General features: G+C 42.3%; 1 protein-coding gene and 1 long non-coding RNA gene across 2 annotated transcripts in view; one reads left to right on the plus strand and one right to left on the minus strand.

Moving 5' to 3' along the window:
- The window catches only part of LOC121159288, an 86159-nt gene that overhangs the window by 43169 nt on the left and 24895 nt on the right, over positions 1-18095 (plus strand). The gene's annotated exons all lie outside the window — the stretch shown is intronic.
- On the minus strand, positions 818-14175 carry TNFSF4 (TNF superfamily member 4). The gene is made up of 3 exons (XM_040984269.1): positions 14023-14175; positions 2648-2696; positions 818-1289 (listed from the first exon to the last, which is right to left on the minus strand). Exons 1-3 carry the CDS (start codon positions 14173-14175, stop codon positions 931-933), a joined length of 561 nt encoding a protein of 186 aa, XP_040840203.1. The 3' UTR covers positions 818-930.

Below are 18095 nucleotides of genomic sequence, written 5' to 3' on the forward strand. Positions count from 1 at the left end.
TTGCCCGTGTTCTCGTAGGACGGAATAGCTAGTCCATATTATTTGATGTAAAATCACATTGGAGAACAGCATCACTTCAGCTGGAGCCAGCAGTGTGGTACTTACAGTTGAGTGGCCATCTCAGGACCAGCATGAAGATAAGTGTAAACGATTTTGTGGCAGAAGATGCAATTTTCCCCCTTAGCTGCTCAAAATCTTGCTGTCTTTTACCCTAAACAGTCCCCATTGCTGTGTAGTAAGAGAGCCTTCACAATAAACGAGCTCATGCTCCCTGAATAGGTTTGCTCTGAACCACTAACTACGTTATTCACAACATCACAATTTCAGGGACATTCCTATTAAGTGTGCTTGGAGGATGGGAAACAAAGCAGCAAAGAATGAAAGCCCAGAGCACGTTCTGATTTTCAAAGGCTGATATTTCTTTGAAATTCTCTTCAAACGAGAGACACATTGAGACAAGATGCAAAGTGAGACCAATCTAACCGTTCCCAAGGGTTAGTCCACACCACCTTCTGCAGATCCATAATCCTGTTCCTTCGTTTTGACAAGGCCACACACATGCCCAATTCCAGCAAATGGTAGTCGAGAGTCTTTCTCAATACCCTAAGTTTATCGTGACAACTGTTTGAATAATAACGCTACAGCTTGAAGATTCAGCATCTGCTTTCTCTTTTTCGGAGAGGTGCTGATCAGCCTGAGGCCATGCAGGAAAATGAAGGTTAGGGATTGGGAGGACAGAAGGATAAGGTTAGCTGACATGCAAATAAGTTTTAAACATCCCTGAGGTGGGGGTCACGAGAGGCAGTTGCTTCCAGTGATGTCACAGGTGACTGACCTGGAGCAGTTCTTCCAAACACAGGGAGAGCTCTGTCCTGTGCACCCCTAGCTTGGTGTGTCTGGTGTCTGGTTTTCGGTGCGCCCATGAGATCCTTACGGAGCACAGTAACCACCCGGATTTTGATGGATGACAAATAGTTCCCCGGCATTCACGTTGAGCTGCTTACAGGAGTTACTATCAGTGGTCACATTCAAGTAGACTTTGTCTTTGTAACCCAATCTTAACACCACGTTGGAGTTGGCAAACCTGTCCTTTTTCAGGATTGGGAAGGGTTCCGCACCCTTCCGATAGTGAAGGTTGATGTTGACTTCCTGAGAGAAGTAACCCTTCAGTGAGATGAGATAAAACCCATCACACCGGATGACGACTGATTTGTTCTGCACTTCCATGTTTCCATAAGTTTTTAGGAGTGTGATGATGAAGTTGTTTTCACACCCATCCGATGATAAGGCTAAAGGTAAAAAACAAACAAACAACGTTACACAGAGAGATTGTAGAAAGAGAGCACTTTAGGTGGAAATCTTGTTCATCAGTGGAATGGAAAAGCAAGAAAAGCTAGTGTTCATGGGCAAAACAATTACTAACGGGGCTGGGATTCCAGAGTTGTAATCTAGGATTTCTTTCATTTTTGAGGACATTCCAAGATTGACAACTTCAGCGCTTCCTCTCATTCAGTGGCTGGACTACAGCAAAGGACGGCATTGGTTCCCCTCACCCTGGTCCTGTATACTACCCTCACTTTGAAGCTCAAGCAAAGCAATCATTTTAACTGTTCCCTATTCTCCCTTCACCTGACCATGTCCACAAAGCACTGAACTTATCAACAGCATTTATTGAATCTTAGTAAGAGAGCTAAACACGGAATACCCTCGAGCTCAGGGAAAGCTCCAAAGCACCCCAGGGAAAGAACCCAAAGACACAGACTGTCTTCTCCCTTTTCCTTTCCATTGCTAGTTCTTCTGAGAAAGTGCCCCAAGAGGAGTTGCTGCCCCAGGAGAATGCAAAGGAGGGGAGGAAGAGAAGCCAGCAGAGTAACAGGCTTGGTAAGTCTGTACAGGGTTGTATCACATACAAGCCAAAATCTACATTTTAAAATTTTTTAATCCAGCATTCCAGCCCCAATATCATCCTGAATGGCCAAGCAACAACATCCTGGACACACCATATTCTTGCCATTTTTCCTTGGCTTTGGGTAAGAATAGGCCCCTACTGCTGACCACGATTTAGTAAGGCTTGCTTTATATCTGGTCCAGACAGCATAGTTTGGATTGGAAATGAAGAACACTTCTGGAGAGCAAAAGAAACTTCCTTCAAGCTTAGTAGAACTCGATATGCAATTGAATAGTCACTTAGAAGCCACTGGTCATTGTTGTAATATCAATCATAAGCCCAAACAATGATTGTATCACGGTCCAACAATCATCCTATTTTCATATCTGGAGGATTTTCCCAACTCTCGTTGAGCTATAATCTTGTCCCAAGAGAGAAAAGGTGATGTGTTAAAGTCAGGGCAGACATAATTTCCTTAGTTGAAAAATGAGAATAAGTCTTACTGAAAAGCATGAAATTTAACTGAAGCAGCTCATGTAACTAACACAGAGATAAAAATATATTTGATAATGAATTACTGCCCTTTTCTTCCTTATGCGTCTTGTTTCCATACTGACAACCTTATAAAAGCTTCAAAAATTCTAAGACTTAAGGGCTGTATAATGAAAAGGACAGATCTTACATTGTAAACTAAGTAAAAAGACTGAAGAGAAGATTGTTTCAAACATATGAATCACTTAAACTTTCAGTAACACTTACTTTGTAGTTGTGCTTGGATGCTTTCAACGGGAGCGAACTGGAGGGACACCTAGGAGAAAGAAACAGGACATTTTCATGATGTGTTTATGACGAGGCATTTGAAAGGCAAACAGGCAAAGATTTCCCATTGTCTGGCTCACTCCCAGAGTTCTGGTCAGGTTGATTTCAGGAGTCCAGGAGGCTTGAATGTCACCTCTTTCTTCCCAGGAAGGTGGACTCAGAAGCAGAGCTGAGACTCAACCCCATCACTTTGATAAAATTTGCACAGGAGCTTCTCATGCACTGTGCCAAGTGCCCACCCTAAGGATACAATTTTAGAAAATGAAAAATGGATAGAATTGATGAACCGTATCTAGTGAAGCAGAAATACAATGGCCTGTAGAGGAAAAGATTTGCTTTCCTTAAGATTAGACCCAGTGTTCTCACCCACTTCCCTTGCTTTTCTGCTCTGTACAAGTATCTGAGGACTGTGCTCATTTCTACTAAGCTCTTCTTTGATATACTGATTCATCTTGCTGAGCCCCGATTTCCAATAGTAGATAACAGGACCCTCAACAAGTCATTTGGTTAGGAAGCACTGTTAGATTCCATCATGAAAAAGACTGCAACTAGTCAATGCACCATAACAGGAGAATCCCAGAATATACTGGAAATGCATTCTGGAAGCTTGCTGTATGTTTTTGATCTTTCACTGTATCCCACTGGTAATCATCCTACTCCCACTGAACACTGTCTAATCCACCAAGGCCAGTAGATTCAGCTGAGGTCTTAAAAAAAAAATTGGATCATTCTTTTCCCTTCAGCAACTTCAAAAACCAAACTTGAATGAAATTCAGCAGCAATAAAAACAAGAAAGATAATAAAGATAAATAAATCTAGTGGGTAAAATATCTATAATGATCTGGTGCTTAAAAGTAAATAAATTGAATATGAAGTAAGTACAAGATGTATCAAGAGAAAACAAAGGAAGAATCCTCCATAAAGCATATTGCCTTGCCATCTGTTTGTTTTTTAATAACCAATAATATCTCCAAGGGTGTTGAATACACCCAAGAGGAAAACACAAGAGATTGGTTGCAGATATTGTGTCTGGAGAAGGGAATCGGAAACCTGAGGTCAATTAAGCAGGGCATTTACTTTTCATGATCTACTTTTGTTTTCTTGACTTTTGCACCTTACGTTTGTATTAGCTACTGAAAAGGAAACAGAAAACAAAAAGCTATTGTGTCTGCAGCTTTTCCCCCAAAATTACTTTTGCCAGTATGTTCTAAGCAAAAGGTGTGGACAAAAGTATGCTTTTCTGCCCTGGGGAGTGCAAGCCCTGCTTCCCACTTTTCAGGCAAATTAAGAATCCCAGTCAAGTAGATTCCACTGGGGACTCCCCACGCAGATGAGAAATCCCCTACTCCTGACACAAGGACAATTGCAAGACTTAGCAAGTGGAACAGCAGGCCGTGCAGGAAGACACCCTTCCTAAGCCCTATCAGTGACTGGGCCTCTGTAGCAACATGAATCAACATGCTGAGCATGTAGAGAGAGATGGTGAGCAGTCTAGAAATGGGAGTTCCAACTGTGCTGTCTGCAGCACTTAAATAAGTGCCCTTTGTGCACACAGCAGTACCCTGAAAGACAGCCTCTCCAAAGACCCTGAGGAATAAAGGCCCTGCTCTTCTGCATGTCACCAGGCATACACACGTGTGTATCCCCAACCTGTGTCTCCCCTACCAATAAGAATTGGTATCAATATGGAAAGTGAAGTAGAAATCGCATCCTGCCCTCCCACCATTTCCACCTTCATTCTGTATCCTACTCACACGGTGCACACGTGCAGGCCCACTTCCATCAGCCTCAAACATCCTGCCTGAGCTTCATTGCCACACAAATCTTGTGTGTGTCCTGTGCTCTAGCCAACTATTGGTTCGAGTTTCAATCTAAAGCTTGGTAGAACAGGGCAAAGAGCTTACTTAGCCTTAGAGATCAGAATCAGCTCAGACCATAGAGTTTCCAGTTTTGGAATCCAGAAAAGTTATGCACCTTTTCTTGGCTTTAGCTTTATTTATAAACATCGAATGACTATTTGACTGATTTGAAAGCAAGAATGTGAGACCTTCGAGGCACTGATTTACACAACAGCAGGAGTGAGCCAGACTGGAGCCAGGAGTCAGGAGCCCCCTCGACAGTCTCTTACATGGTTGAGGGAACCTAAACATTTGGGCCGTCATTTGTTGCTTTTCGTGTACAGTCACAGGCATATGTATTGTGCAAGGATCCAAGGCTCAGATTTGAAACTTCTGAAGGACTAAATCCAAACACTGCATATTCAACAATGCGTTAAAAACACGCTCATCCATAGCTAGTACTCAAGAACTGTTGGCTGTACTGTCAAACATTACTCAGTAATTGAATGAGTAACGCAGTCGTTGTATTACTTGGTGGCTTGATTAGAAAAAGCACCAAAAGCTAACTACATTCTGCATTGCAGGAACTGCACTCAGCTCTCAGGACAAAAAGATCTGGAGCACACATTTAGTTTTGGCAGTGTAGCACAACCAGTTTGAACACAATTTGCTCTGCTTCCCACTCAGCTCTCTGATAATATACCTGAGCAAGCAGAGATGGCCCAAGTACTTGGGGCCCTGGTACACAGGATGATGTTCTTGGCTCCTGACTGGCTTGATCCAGTCTTAGCTGTTACAGCCATCTGGGGAGTGAACCAACATATAAAATATTTCTATCTATCCATCCATCTATCTGTCTGTCTGTCTGTCTCCTTCGATCTTTATCCCTCTACCTTTCAATTAAATAAAATAAATAGTTTCTTAAAAAGCATAAAATCTTTGTTGTTGACAAGCTTGAATGACATTTGGGCAAATAGTCTCTACACAGAGCCTTTAGTAAACACCAACAGATAACACATCTTTTAGGGTTCCACAGAATAATAATAAAAAAAAAAATTGCAGCTGTTGGCATCACTGGGAAAGATTTAGAAATGAGATCATTCCTTTCATATTAAGAAAAATAATAGAAGTGGGCATTGTGGCTTAGATGATAAGCTGTCACTTTCGATGCTGTCATCCTAACTGCGTGCTGTTCCATTTGTAATGCAGTTCCCTGCTAATACACCTGGGAACACCAGGAAGAGGACCCAAGCACTTGGGCCCCTGCATCCAGGTGAAAGACCCAACTCAAAAAATAAAAATTCTTAGCAATGAAAATGCTAATGATCATCATATATTATATTCATGAATGGAATTATCATGCTGTATCCCATAATATGTATAATTATCCTATGTGAATTAAAATTTTTCAAGTTTCTCAAAATAAATTTTTATTGGGATAGTTTTGAAAGTACTCAGTTAAATCTCAGAATACTGAGTTCTCCAGAAACAACTTCCCAATCAACCCTATAAGGTTGGTTGTCTCTGTAATCCTTCCAATTATGAATAAATGGTTGTCAAAATAAAACATTCTTCTGAATATAGAAAGAAAAAAAGAAAGCTCAACTGTCCTGACACGCACAGTAGGTCCACAGATGGAGTGCAAAGTGGCCCTCGGCAATTTTCACACTGAGCTGTCCAGGAACAGATGGATTCTGATGTCAGCTGTTGATCCATCAGCCTCAAGTCCCAAGAAGTGACACTTGTTTCAGGAGCCCAGCATTGCAGAGGCTGAGCCTCTAATTCTGAGTCAGGAGGATGTGGTATGGGCCTATTGGCCTTAACACTCATTTGACATTTGCATCAAGTCCCGAACCAGGAAGTGGGCTCTACACTGACTCTGCGGGCTCTTTCGTTCCTTGCTCGACACCAGGTCACGATGTCAAGATCCTGGAGGAGAGTGTAGGTTGGGAAGTGAGTCAGTGGAGAATGGTGGGGAAACAGATTTGTGACAGGGTTCTCTCTGCCCACCTCCACTGGGCACAAAACCACACCTACTCGCTCCTCGGACTTCATGGCATAGCACAGCTGAGGGATGGTGAAAGTATGACGTCAGGAACCCTCAGGGTGTGACTCCAGGAGCCTCAGAACCAGGAAGCTGGCGTTTTTCATGTTTATCCACTATAGTGGACTGAGAACATAGACTGATCCTGATGGGTTTGGCATACTCTCACTAGAACAAAGGGACGAGCCTCTACTTCTGATCAGAGAATTTCAGGATGCTATTCAGAGAAAGGAATAGAAAAAAAAGTTATTTAGTCAAAGGATCTCCCATAGTCCAAAAGGTATTCCTGAAGTTACATTTCTTAGTGATAAATATCTTTGGTTTGAAAACTTTGTTAAGTTTTCATTTTGTCTTTTGCAACAAAATGAATTCAACTGGAAATCATTATGCTTAGTAATATGAGCCAGCTCCCAAAAGACAAAGATCATATACTTTCCCTAGTATGTGATAATTAATACAAAATACAAAAAAAAAGTATAAGAAAAATATATAGCTTTAGTGTCCGTTATTTCTGTGGAACAGTGGTCTTACTATCTATTTGTTTAACATTATGGATACTGTGATACTAAAGTAAAGCGAAAGAGCATTCTATTGCAAGAATTAAAGGAAGAAAAGGAGAGGAACTAAGAGCTGTAGACAGAGAAGAAAGGTTCACTGTATTCTTAGAATTGTATCATTGAGATACACAAAATCTGTACTCTTAACAAACATTCACCAAAAAATTTAACGAAATTTTGAATTGCTGGCTGAAAACTAACACATGAGGCCAAGAGAAAGCATTTGTCAATTGAAATCTATTTATTCACACTTGGCACATTTTCACTGCAAGCTCATTACAAAATACCTTATTCTCCAGTACACAGCCTGAATAATATCCTAATCGCTTCCTCTAGCTTGTCTAGCTTGTCTCCTGTCTATTTCTCTCTGGCAATGGCTATATGAGCTTTCCCTTAGGGAGGTCTCCCTCAGCTCTACTCAAAAAACAGGACCCGTGGCTTCATTTTCTCCAATATTCAGCAATTGACAAATTCCAAAGACGAATCGTCAGCTATACAGGCAAATGTGCAAGTAATATGAGCATACCTTCAAAATATGTGATTGAGCTAATCCACCAACTGTATGTCCTCAAAAGGAAAATTTTCTTACGTGTGGATTTCCTGTTCCACATTAATTGAGGAAGTCTTCAAAATCCACTCGCAGGAGAATCTGCCAAAACATTTCTGCGAGCTCCGTGCAGTTAAGCTTCCACCATAATATCCTTTCTCACTCCAGCCTAGTCTCCATGAAACCGACAGACTAATTTTGGTTCCCGCTGCATGTCCGTACTTCTTAACATCTCATATTTGGCACTCAAAGAACAGACATTAGCTAAACTAAATTAAAATTAATCCATTGCCCAGATCTTTAGTATTCACGGAAAGATCACCCAATGTCTGACACTATCTCTAAGCAACACACCATACACTACTCGAGACTTTTAAATGATCCCATTAGCCCTTGAGTTCAAAGAGAGTAGCAACATTTCTCAATCACTTATTCTTCCTTTCATTTCACTTACTGCATTAAAAAGGGGAGAATGTTGCCTTGGTAAGACACAGGTTAGAGTAGACAAAGACATGGGCTGTGAGCAAGGATTCCTAGGGCTAAATGAATCCTTTCACTTTCTCTCCTTCTCAATTAGAATGGCTAGGGTAAAAGATCTAAGGCCACTTGCACTTCAGAGATATGGCAAAGTCCCAAGGCATTCAGGGATGAGAGAATCTTCTGGACAGATACTATTTCCAACATGATTTTTTAAAAAAAAGCCTGTTTGATAAGCAAAAGAAGTGGGTGTCCTCCTTAAAGTTGGCTCCCCCCATGGCTTACGGGAGCAGCAGGTGAGGGCTCTCGACCCTGACACCCACCTGGGAGACTTGGCTTGAGTCTGAAGCTTCCTTCAGCATTTGGTTAATGAACCACCTGGGATCTGTTTCTCCATCCATCCATCCACCTACTTGCATGTGATAAAATAGAGATATAAATAGCAGAAACATTCAAAGGTGGACTTTTTATTTTAAAAATTATCCTAGGAGGATTAAGTTCTGTGAAACTAAGGCTAAACATCATTATGATTTGTTTTCAGAATTTTGAGTTATCATGTGTATATTATAGGGGTATGTGTGTTGGCAAGGGGGTGAGGGAGGTATGTATTATAAAGTATCCATATCAATTTATGGATTCATGTTCAAGAATAAGAGTAATACTAATCTGAACCTTTACTAGGCTCTGCAATACAATATATGCTCCTCACAACAGCCGCAATCCAATTTCAGAAAGGACTAACTGATGAACTACAGTCCTCTAGACTCTGGTCCGGGTACTCTCTCACATTCCAGCGCCTCCCACAAGATCTGAGAGGAGGTTTTGGATTTCCGTGTGATGGAAATATATGGCTAGCAAAAGAATGGCTGACTACAAAATGTTTGCTCACTTCCCAGTGGTGTGTGTGTGTGCGTGCATGCGTGTGTGTTTCTATACGTGTGACTGATTCCAGGGTATCCTCATCCAGCTTATCCTGTTCCATTTCCAACACTTGGATAGCAAGTGTTCTAAACTTTTCATTTAGAAGATACCATGACTGTGTAGGAGTGAATATTCCCTTCCTGATGCTGACCATCTTTTTATATGTAGACGAGCATTTGACTTCCGCAGGAAAGTTTCCCGGGAAAGCGGCTTTCTTGCATGTTGCTGTGTTGTGTTTATTTTTGTCAAGGTGTGTGTTTTCTTTGAAAGACACTGAGAACAATGAATTTCACTCTGGTGCCCTCTAGTGCTGGATGAGGTCAGATTCCCTTTCCGCATTTGCCCGTAAGGACCACACAAGAGAATTACAATGTGGAGGAGCAAAGCTTTGCTAAATTCCCTAACTTCCTTGGCAGGAAGTGGAACGAAGTGTGCTCCCACAGGGTGACTCAGAAGACCCTTTGGGATCTGCCCCTCCTGGATTGTCTGCTGTCTCTTTTGCCGTTTTTTCCCATGAACATCTGACTTCGTGTTGCATGACTTGCTGTCCTGCCCATCTTCCGCCCCCATTCCCAGTGTATGTTTGAAGAATGTCTCTTGTTCCTCCTAATGCCAGCTGAAGTCTTCCCTCTCCTCTGGGCTTCCTGACTTCTCAGAAGATTTGAGTGGTCTCCTCCCTCCTCTTCTTGTCCTTTAAACATGTCCCCACATGTCTGTCACTTTTCTACCCCCACCCTGCCTCTTGAAGTTGAGGTCAAAGCAAAATCCTTTTGTAAAGCATGTTGGTGCCTTTGACCTCGGACACAGTTAAATACCCCATGGCAGGATTCTGGTAGGGCTGCCTTGGCACTGGGAAGAGCCCTAGGACACTTCTGGCTCATCAACTTGCTGGGTGAACACGAGGAATTGGCCTGCTCTCTCTAGATCTGCCCTTCTTATCTAGTAGACTATGTCTAATATCTTGTTCAAAAACCCAACGTTTTCATCTGTATCTCCTCTGAAAGCCTCAAAATGCTTTCTAATACAGCAAGTCAATATTCCAGATGCTTTCTTTTAATTCTCAAAGATCTCCCTTTAAAGGAAAAATTCAATTGCATTGAAAGCTATTTTATTTGCCTGATACACAACAACAACAGCAACAAAAAAACCTTATCAGACGATACAGAAATTTAAATGAAGCTAGCTTGAGACATGAGCTTTCAGACAAGCCCACCTCACTCTTCCAAAATGTCCAAAGGTTCAAATCACACCTGAAGTTCTATGTATTGCTCTAACTGCTCAACTCACTTCCAAGCTGCCCCACTTCTGATTTCCCAGCTTACAGGAAGTGGGGTTTGCTGAAAACATCACCTGTGGAAGCCCTGACACAGTGAAGGTCTTTGATGAAGATGCTGCAAATCTTGGACGCACCGGGCTTAGCTGTAAGGCACATGGACACAACTGACAAAGGCTTCTCCACTTAGTCCCCGCATTGGTCAGCCATTGCTCCCCAGGTACCGCTCCAGATAACACTGAAAGCCTCACAGTACCAAGTATAACATCTAAACAGTGTATATTGCTTTCGCAGGTATTCCATTTTATATCTGATATTTTCTTAGGATGCTCACTCCTTACATCCCTTTCTAAACAAAATATTATGTTAAACCAAAGCAGACTCACTAGATAGGTACAGATAGAAGTTAAGTATTTCAAAGTTCCTGTATAGAAATTCACTACTATTGGATCCTTGTTAAAATCTAGGTAATCCAGGCCAGCGTGTGGCACAGGGGTCAGGCCACCGTCGGTGATATTGACATCCTCTATGGATGCCAGTGTGTCCATGTTGCTCCACTTCTGATCCTGCTCCCTGCGAATGAATGGGAAAAGCAGCACAAGACGGTACAAGTGTTCAGGCCCTGCCACCCACGTGGACAACACTGACAATACTGAACCAGCAGGTACAAGGCCTCTCTCCTCGAAAAAGAGGAAAGTAGAATAAAATACCCTTCCCCAAAAAAGATCCAGGAAATTCAGAAGCTTAGACACACACACAGTTAACTCATGTATTGCATTTTTCACATCCTCACACCCGTACCATGACTGTGTAAACCGCATATGGAGAGGAGCTGGAAGACATCTCATAGAATCATGACCGGAAGTGGTAATTGGATTATATGAGGCATGAGTAAATTCTGTTTTCTGGCACCACAAACATAAAATCTGGTTTGCAAGTGTGTGAATGAAACTTCATCCAGTGGAGAGAAGACAGATTAGTAACAAAAATGAAAGGAGTGCTGACTGCCAAATGGAGCTTAACACTTGTATTTTTTAAGCGCCATTTTTTTTGCTTGCAATTGCAAGGTTAATAAATCTGTGGACAATAACGGTGATGCTCCAAATATCATTCTCCTATCATGCAAGAGATCCAGTGTAACCAGGCAGAGGACAAGCAGGTCAGGACAGAATACTAAAACACCATGTCACACCAAAGAAGAGATTTGATTGGCCAGCTTCCCCACTCTTCCAAATACACTTGTGAATAAGTTTTAAAAGCTACTGGTCTATTACTCCTTTGCAAAACCACTCTGTTCTATTTCTTCTATCACATTGTCATTCAGTAGTACTGGATCAGATTAAGGGAAAATATACTTGACCTGTCCTTGCTACCCTTCCCCGTAATAAAATCCATGACAATGCATCGAAGAACCCAGCATGCTGCCCTGGCTCTTAAATAAACACAAGGGTGGATTTCAACAAAATTCTTGGAAAATACACATTATGGGAAAAAAAATACCACTATGAATGGATTTCAAAAAATTTTGCACCAAAATAAATTTATCTTTTAATGCCACTTTTCCACAAACTCTTGAAAGCACCCCTTGAACACGAAATTGTGCTTGTTAAACAGCTAGAAATTAGAAAAATATTAATATTGAGTGAAGACTTTCAAAGACATTCCTTTCTGTCTCCAGAACATAAACACACCTCCTATGGGTTAGCCTCCGTCTCTGTGTCAAAAGCACAAGAAAGCGGTTCTCTGCTGGACGTCAGCACACCATTGGCACCGTGTCCTCAAACCCTTCCTGACTCTTCCACGGAGCCGGTGGATGCCTTGCCACAAAGCACTCCTCTCTTTCTCAATGCCCAAAGCCAACGCAGACAGCAGCGGGCTGTGCCTCTATCTCACCTTTTTGCCTTCTTTTCTCAGCGCCCCTGCGCACTTGGCTGGCCTCAGCTAGGGCCATGTGCCCCATCTTTTTATCACCCCACAGTATAAGGAAATCTCTAATACTGTGGTTACTTCTCAGAGCTCCCAGACCTGGCGAGTGCACTCAGCTGTTCTATTTTTGGTTACTTTGTTTTCTTCTCGGAAGAGCCCGATTCCGGTCTATGTCTTGGGCACTCTGCCACGGACACATTGCTCCACCCCACAAGCTCTCTCCCCAAGTCGTCAACTTTGAATGTCACCCCAAAGGTTGTACACAGAGAACATGTGATGTGGTGAGCAGCTGACAGGTGTGTTGCTGTGGTCTGACACTTGAGCGGGACAGCAGCTAGACTTCAGGAATCAGGGTTGGTGAGTACTCTGTGTGTACAATGGTCGCAGCCACCCACACTCGCATAAAGCTCCCTGTACCGAAAACCCCTACTTCCTGGAGGCAGAAACATGCCCAGGCATTTGCCAGGACTGCTCATCTCTTCCTGGCTTAATCACAAGTGTCCAGTTTCTGACCTAGTCATCAAAAATGATACTTCCTATTATACTCTCTGACCTTTGCCAGGGAGATCATTTTCAGACCCAGAGGAACGAGCTAGGGAAATGAGAAGTTCTAGACTAAATTTGGGTTTATTTTTAGTGACATCTCCTACTGAGGAGGTGTCCTAAAGAGCATCCCTAAAGACCTACCATGTTGGTGTACCTGAAAAACTAACAAAAACGCAGAGAGAGAAGACAGGGGAAAATGCAAGAAAAGAATATCACAATAAAGTGAGAAAATACCAGAAAAAGTGATTTCTGACTAAATATAAGGTGATGTCTTTGTGAGCGGTCAAGACAGGTTTGCAGCTGATTAAATTATTGGGGTGCATGTGTGGGCATGCACACACACCAATGCCTTTGAAGTGCAAAGGTGGCTGTAGACATTTGGCATAGCGATTAAGACATGGTGGGAACACCAAAACCTACGTCTGAGAGCCTGGGGTTCCAGTTGGGATTCTGTACCTGATTCCAACATCCTGCTAAAGTGCATCCCGGGAAGAACAGGTGAAGGACGGCTCAAGCAGTTGGGTCCCTGCTGTCCGTGTGGGCTACGTTGGATGACTGCTGACTGCTCGCCTTTGGCATAACCCAGTACCACATATTGAGGTTTTTTGTTGATTTGTGTGTGTGTGTGTGTGTGTGTGTGTGTGTGTGTGTGTGTGTGTGTGTGTGAAATGAACTAGTAGGTGAGAAATCTCTCTCTTCATTTGAAACAAAAGGTAAATGATTTTTTAATAGAAGGTCAGCTATTTCAAACAACTTCATATCGATACTTTCAACCTTATTTACAAAGCAAATCTGCCTGAGTGTTCCTGAAATTGACGAATCAATCTCTTTCCTCCTTTTTTAGATCAATTGTCTGCTCACACATATCACTAGAAGCATTGATAGATGAAGCATCAGTGACCCCAGTCTTCAAAGTGGTGGCCCCTAAGGGAAGACAAGGGTTCTTGTATTGCAGAGACAAAAGAAAAAGAAATCTAGAATCAGTTCCCTTGCCCTACATCTGCTCTGCCACACCACTGCCACCACATCACAAAAAGAAGGAAGCAAAGGAGAGACAGAAGGATGTTTGACCAAGCTCTATGAAAACATTCGGCTATTTTGGCATCAGCTTATTTCCGAGTGACTGCAGCTGTTGCAGCTGCTCTGAGCACGAGCTAGAGGGCAAGAGCCCAGTGGAGCATCTTACCTGAGAAGCACGGAAGTGCTGGCAGACGTAGGTGAGGCACAGGAGCAGCCCCAGTCCCTGAATTATGGAGGCCACCAGCAATAGCTTGCTCCTTTCAAACCTTGGCCTTGGTGTGTTCCCCACATTCTCTTCTAGGGGTTGGACCCCTTCCATCTTCACAATCTGGATTCAGGGCCGACACAGATGTTGCAAAGGGAGACAGGGAGGAGATGGAGACAAGACACAGCTTATCACTTAGACAATAGGCAGAGGGCCCAGGACCAGAGATAAAGGGCGACTGAAAGAGCCCAGCAGAGCCTCTCCGTTTTAACTCTGCAGTTCTGCAGGCAGGCGGGGGAACTTCTCTGTGACTAATCTGAATTTCCCCTTTACTTTCTTTCTTTTTTTTTTTTTTCCTCTGGGCTAACAGGGAGTTGTTTTTGTGGCATTCCAGTTCTGATTTGAGTGACTGTGAAATGACAGTCATAAAAGTGTGCTATTTTCTTAATTTCTCATTGCATCAGTAACCAAATTGTGGGTCACTTGCCAAAGCTGCAGCTCATCGCTGATTTCATCCGCTGATGCAGGAGCTCACAGATCCCTTCCTCACACTGTCTCCATCACAAAGCAGACAAGGGAAGTGCTGCCCTTGAACACTGCCCTTCATTATGTAACTAAACATTGAATCCATTCTACAGCTTCAGATATAAAACACACAAAGACCATTCTTGAAATGAAAGGCAAAACAAGAAAACAGGATCACATGGAAGTAAGAGAGCAAGGTCCTCTAGTTATATAATCCCTCACATAAAAAAATAAGATAGCATTAACTAGTAATAGTTGTTCACAAATGAGATAATATATAGCAATCTCTTACGCATCTATTGTGTGTCAGAAAGCATATTGGAAACCCTTATAACACTTTATCTATGTAAGCCTTTAAGATAAATTCAGCAATTTCATGATCGATTTTCTGCATAGCAGACAAGAACAATTTTAAAAAGATTTTTTCTCCCTTCTATATATTTTCCTATACTTAATTTTGCATAAAAAATAATTAAATATATTTAACTAATTCTTGAAAGTTATTCCTTACTGGACTCAGGATAGTCTACCAAGAAGGGGCATTTGGCCTAGGAGTTAAGTCACTAAGATAGCCAAGTCTCACATCCCACACAACTCCTGAATCCGGCTTCCTACGCCACCTGCGCTGGGAGACAGCAAGGATGGGTCCAGGCTTGTGTCCCCGCTGCTGCAATGAGACCTCACTTGAGGTCTCAGCCCTGGCGTTGGCACCCTGGCCATCACAGTCATTTAGCGAGTGAACTGAACAAACAAGTGAACTGAAAACAAGAAATTATTGATCACATCAGGTTCAACTTGGCACATATTTACTGAGTACATAATATAAGCCCAGATAACACTAGATACAGACATGCTAGACAAGCTGGTTTTAGACAGAATTATGTCTCAGAACTTCCCATAAGGCAGTCAATAGATACTTATAGAAAAAAGAAAGTTAGAAATATTTTGGCTATCATAAATATGAGATGGTATATCCAACTTTACTTCACAGAAAATTAATATGAGGCATATTCAAAAGAGGAACAGTTTATAGGAAATGGAAAGGACGTTTATTGCAGTGTTGATTAAAATATGAATTAATACCATCTTTATGGGCATCACGCCTTGCATTTGAAGAATATATTGGTCTTCAGAAGTTTGAATTTTCATCTGAAAAGTAAGACAGCAAAGCATCACATTTAAACTAGCAGACAAAACTAGAAATCGAGTCAGTTCTTCCCAAGCATATCTGAAATAATTACTCCCATGAGCAAAACATGTATAACCTACAGGATGTGGAGAAAAATACTAAAAGAAAAATCAGCAAGGCCCAATTCTTGTGTAACAGTTAATAGACAAATGAGACCCTAACGTCAGTAACTATTTACTCATCTCTTCTCAGTAGATGAGTAAAACGGTGGCAGCAAAACCCTCAGATACGACTGGAAACTGGAGAAAAGCAAGAAAAGAAACAGGGAAAACCATTCATGCTGAAAAGCATAGAGAATATTTTAAAGCAACTGTTAAAAGGCCTAAAAACAAGCATTCACCACACACATAATTGTACCACTTCAAGTAGGAATTTTTTCTGGATGTTAAAAACATAGCTTTTATGAAAAAACACTGAGAGTTGCTGTTTTTCCTTATGGATAACAAGATGTATACAGCACAATGAAGTTCCACTGTTGCGTTGTCCCAAGAAAGCATCCGCCTAACTGCACCGACACCGAGGTCTGTCTGGACATGCCTTTCCTCCCCCTGGTCTCGGGGTCCCGGCCTCCACTGCCACATACTACTTAGCAATTGTTCTTGTTGTAGTTTAAGTGATTTCTTACATTTTGGGGTTTTTTTTAATTGAACACATACAATTTCTTCACATTTTTTATGGGAACAGAGAACTTCGCACACACAGAAACTGGATTGAAATTTCAGGGTGAGATCATTGGATAAATTATGTAAGCACTTCCAAGTTTATCATGGGGCTGATCTAGTATTTAGACAAATGAAGCCAGGGTAAGAGCCATCACTGCTGGGGCCCAGAATTGTGGCACAGTGGGGTAGCTGGCACTTGCAATACCTGTGTTCCATGTCTGAGTGCTTGTCCAAGCCAGGCTGATTCACTTCCATTCCAGCCCCCTGCTAAAGCAGGAGGGCCGGCAGAAGCAGCCCAAGCAGATGGGGCCCTGCCACCGCTGGGGGAGGCCAGTGTCATCCAGATGCCTGCCTTCAGATGGACCAGTCCCAGGCTCTGTGGTCATTTAGAGAGTGAAAGAGTAAATGAAATCTCTCACTCTCTTCTTCCCCTTCTGTGTGCCACTCTGTGTGACATATGCAAATGAGCTCATCTTAGAAACACAGAGAAAGAAAGAGAATAAACTCATTCATGGCATTTTAGTCTCGGGCAGGTAAACAGAGGCTCCCATCTTGAAAATGAATCCCCAAATAATTGAGGTGTTTTTAAGAAGAATATTTTTACTGAATCTATGGACAATTGTTTTTTAACACCTCCCACAACAACCAAGTTCCCAGAAACCCTGGAATACAAAAGCCTTGGAATGAAGTCTCAGAAAACACAGTCCCCCAACAGCCACCTCTTCCCACTGGTCTCCTAAATTTGGCAGCTGCTTCAATACCACACAGAAGAGCATGAAAAGCAAAACAACCCCAAAAGCTGGCAGAAGAGCTCATGTTCAGAAAGCAGCAAAAACTTCTGGGCTATTTTTTGATTTGGGGGTTTCACTGTTTTTTGTTTTGGGGATTTTTTTTTTTGGTGTTTTGGTGCTTTGATTTTGGGGGGTTTTTTGTTTGTTTATTTGTTTGCTTCTTAGTAAAATCTGCAATTTTCATGTGTCTTGAGGTCAAGTTGGCAATTGTCCATGCCACAGCTTGGTGCCTTTATGCTGAAAACACATGAAATCCAGTGGCATGGCCCACCTAGTGTTTTTACTTGTCGGGACTTCAAACTTTGCAGCACTTTGGACTGGCTCTGTCTCCAGCCGAGCTCTGTAGGACTCTGGGCAGTGAAGTACACTTTCCTCCTGCCAGCATCCTCACAGCTTCTGTCCGCACTTGGCTTCCAACTCTTCTCCCTGCTGGGATCCGCTCAGCTCCTAAAACAGCGCAATGAGGATCTCCTCCAAGGCTTCATCTTGTCAAGTTACTCCGGGCTGCGGTCCCAAGTTTCGTCTTCAGGCTTATCAACCTGCATGTGCTCATCGCTTCTGACACACACACTACCTAAAACTCTCGGACCATCACAACACTAATACATGTTTGCCTGTGAGAGGCTGGCTTATGACATAGTAATCTTGCAAGATTCAAGAAGAAACTAACCAAAAATTTCAAAGAAATAACTGTTCAGAAAACCTGGGGTTGGTAGGATCAGTGATTCTCAAAGGCAACTTCATCATCAACATCACTCAGTGAGCTTTCTACAGATTCCAGTTCCTTAACGTGATGCATTCTGGGTTGGTGGGTTTAAAGTGGACTATTGCAAAGGTTTATTTTGAAAAGATACTGTGAAAGCTAAA

This window comes from Ochotona curzoniae, unplaced genomic scaffold (assembly GCF_017591425.1).
Source record: "Ochotona curzoniae isolate NIBS_2020 unplaced genomic scaffold, NIBS_Ocur_1.0 contig_4105, whole genome shotgun sequence".
Taxonomy (NCBI): domain Eukaryota; kingdom Metazoa; phylum Chordata; class Mammalia; order Lagomorpha; family Ochotonidae; genus Ochotona; species Ochotona curzoniae.

Bases quoted from the DNA above. Each gene is read 5' to 3' on its own strand.
- TNFSF4 (XM_040984269.1), bottom strand. From the start codon at position 14,175: ATGGAAGGGGTCCAACCCCTAGAAGAGAATGTGGGGAACACACCAAGG. The intron at 2,697-14,022 runs GTAAGATGCTCC...TCTTTCTCCTAG, and splicing joins AGCACTTCCGTGCTTCTCAG to GTGTCCCTCCAGTTCGCTCC. The intron at 1,290-2,647 runs GTAAGTGTTACT...TTTTACCTTTAG, and splicing joins CATCCAAGCACAACTACAAA to CCTTATCATCGGATGGGTGT.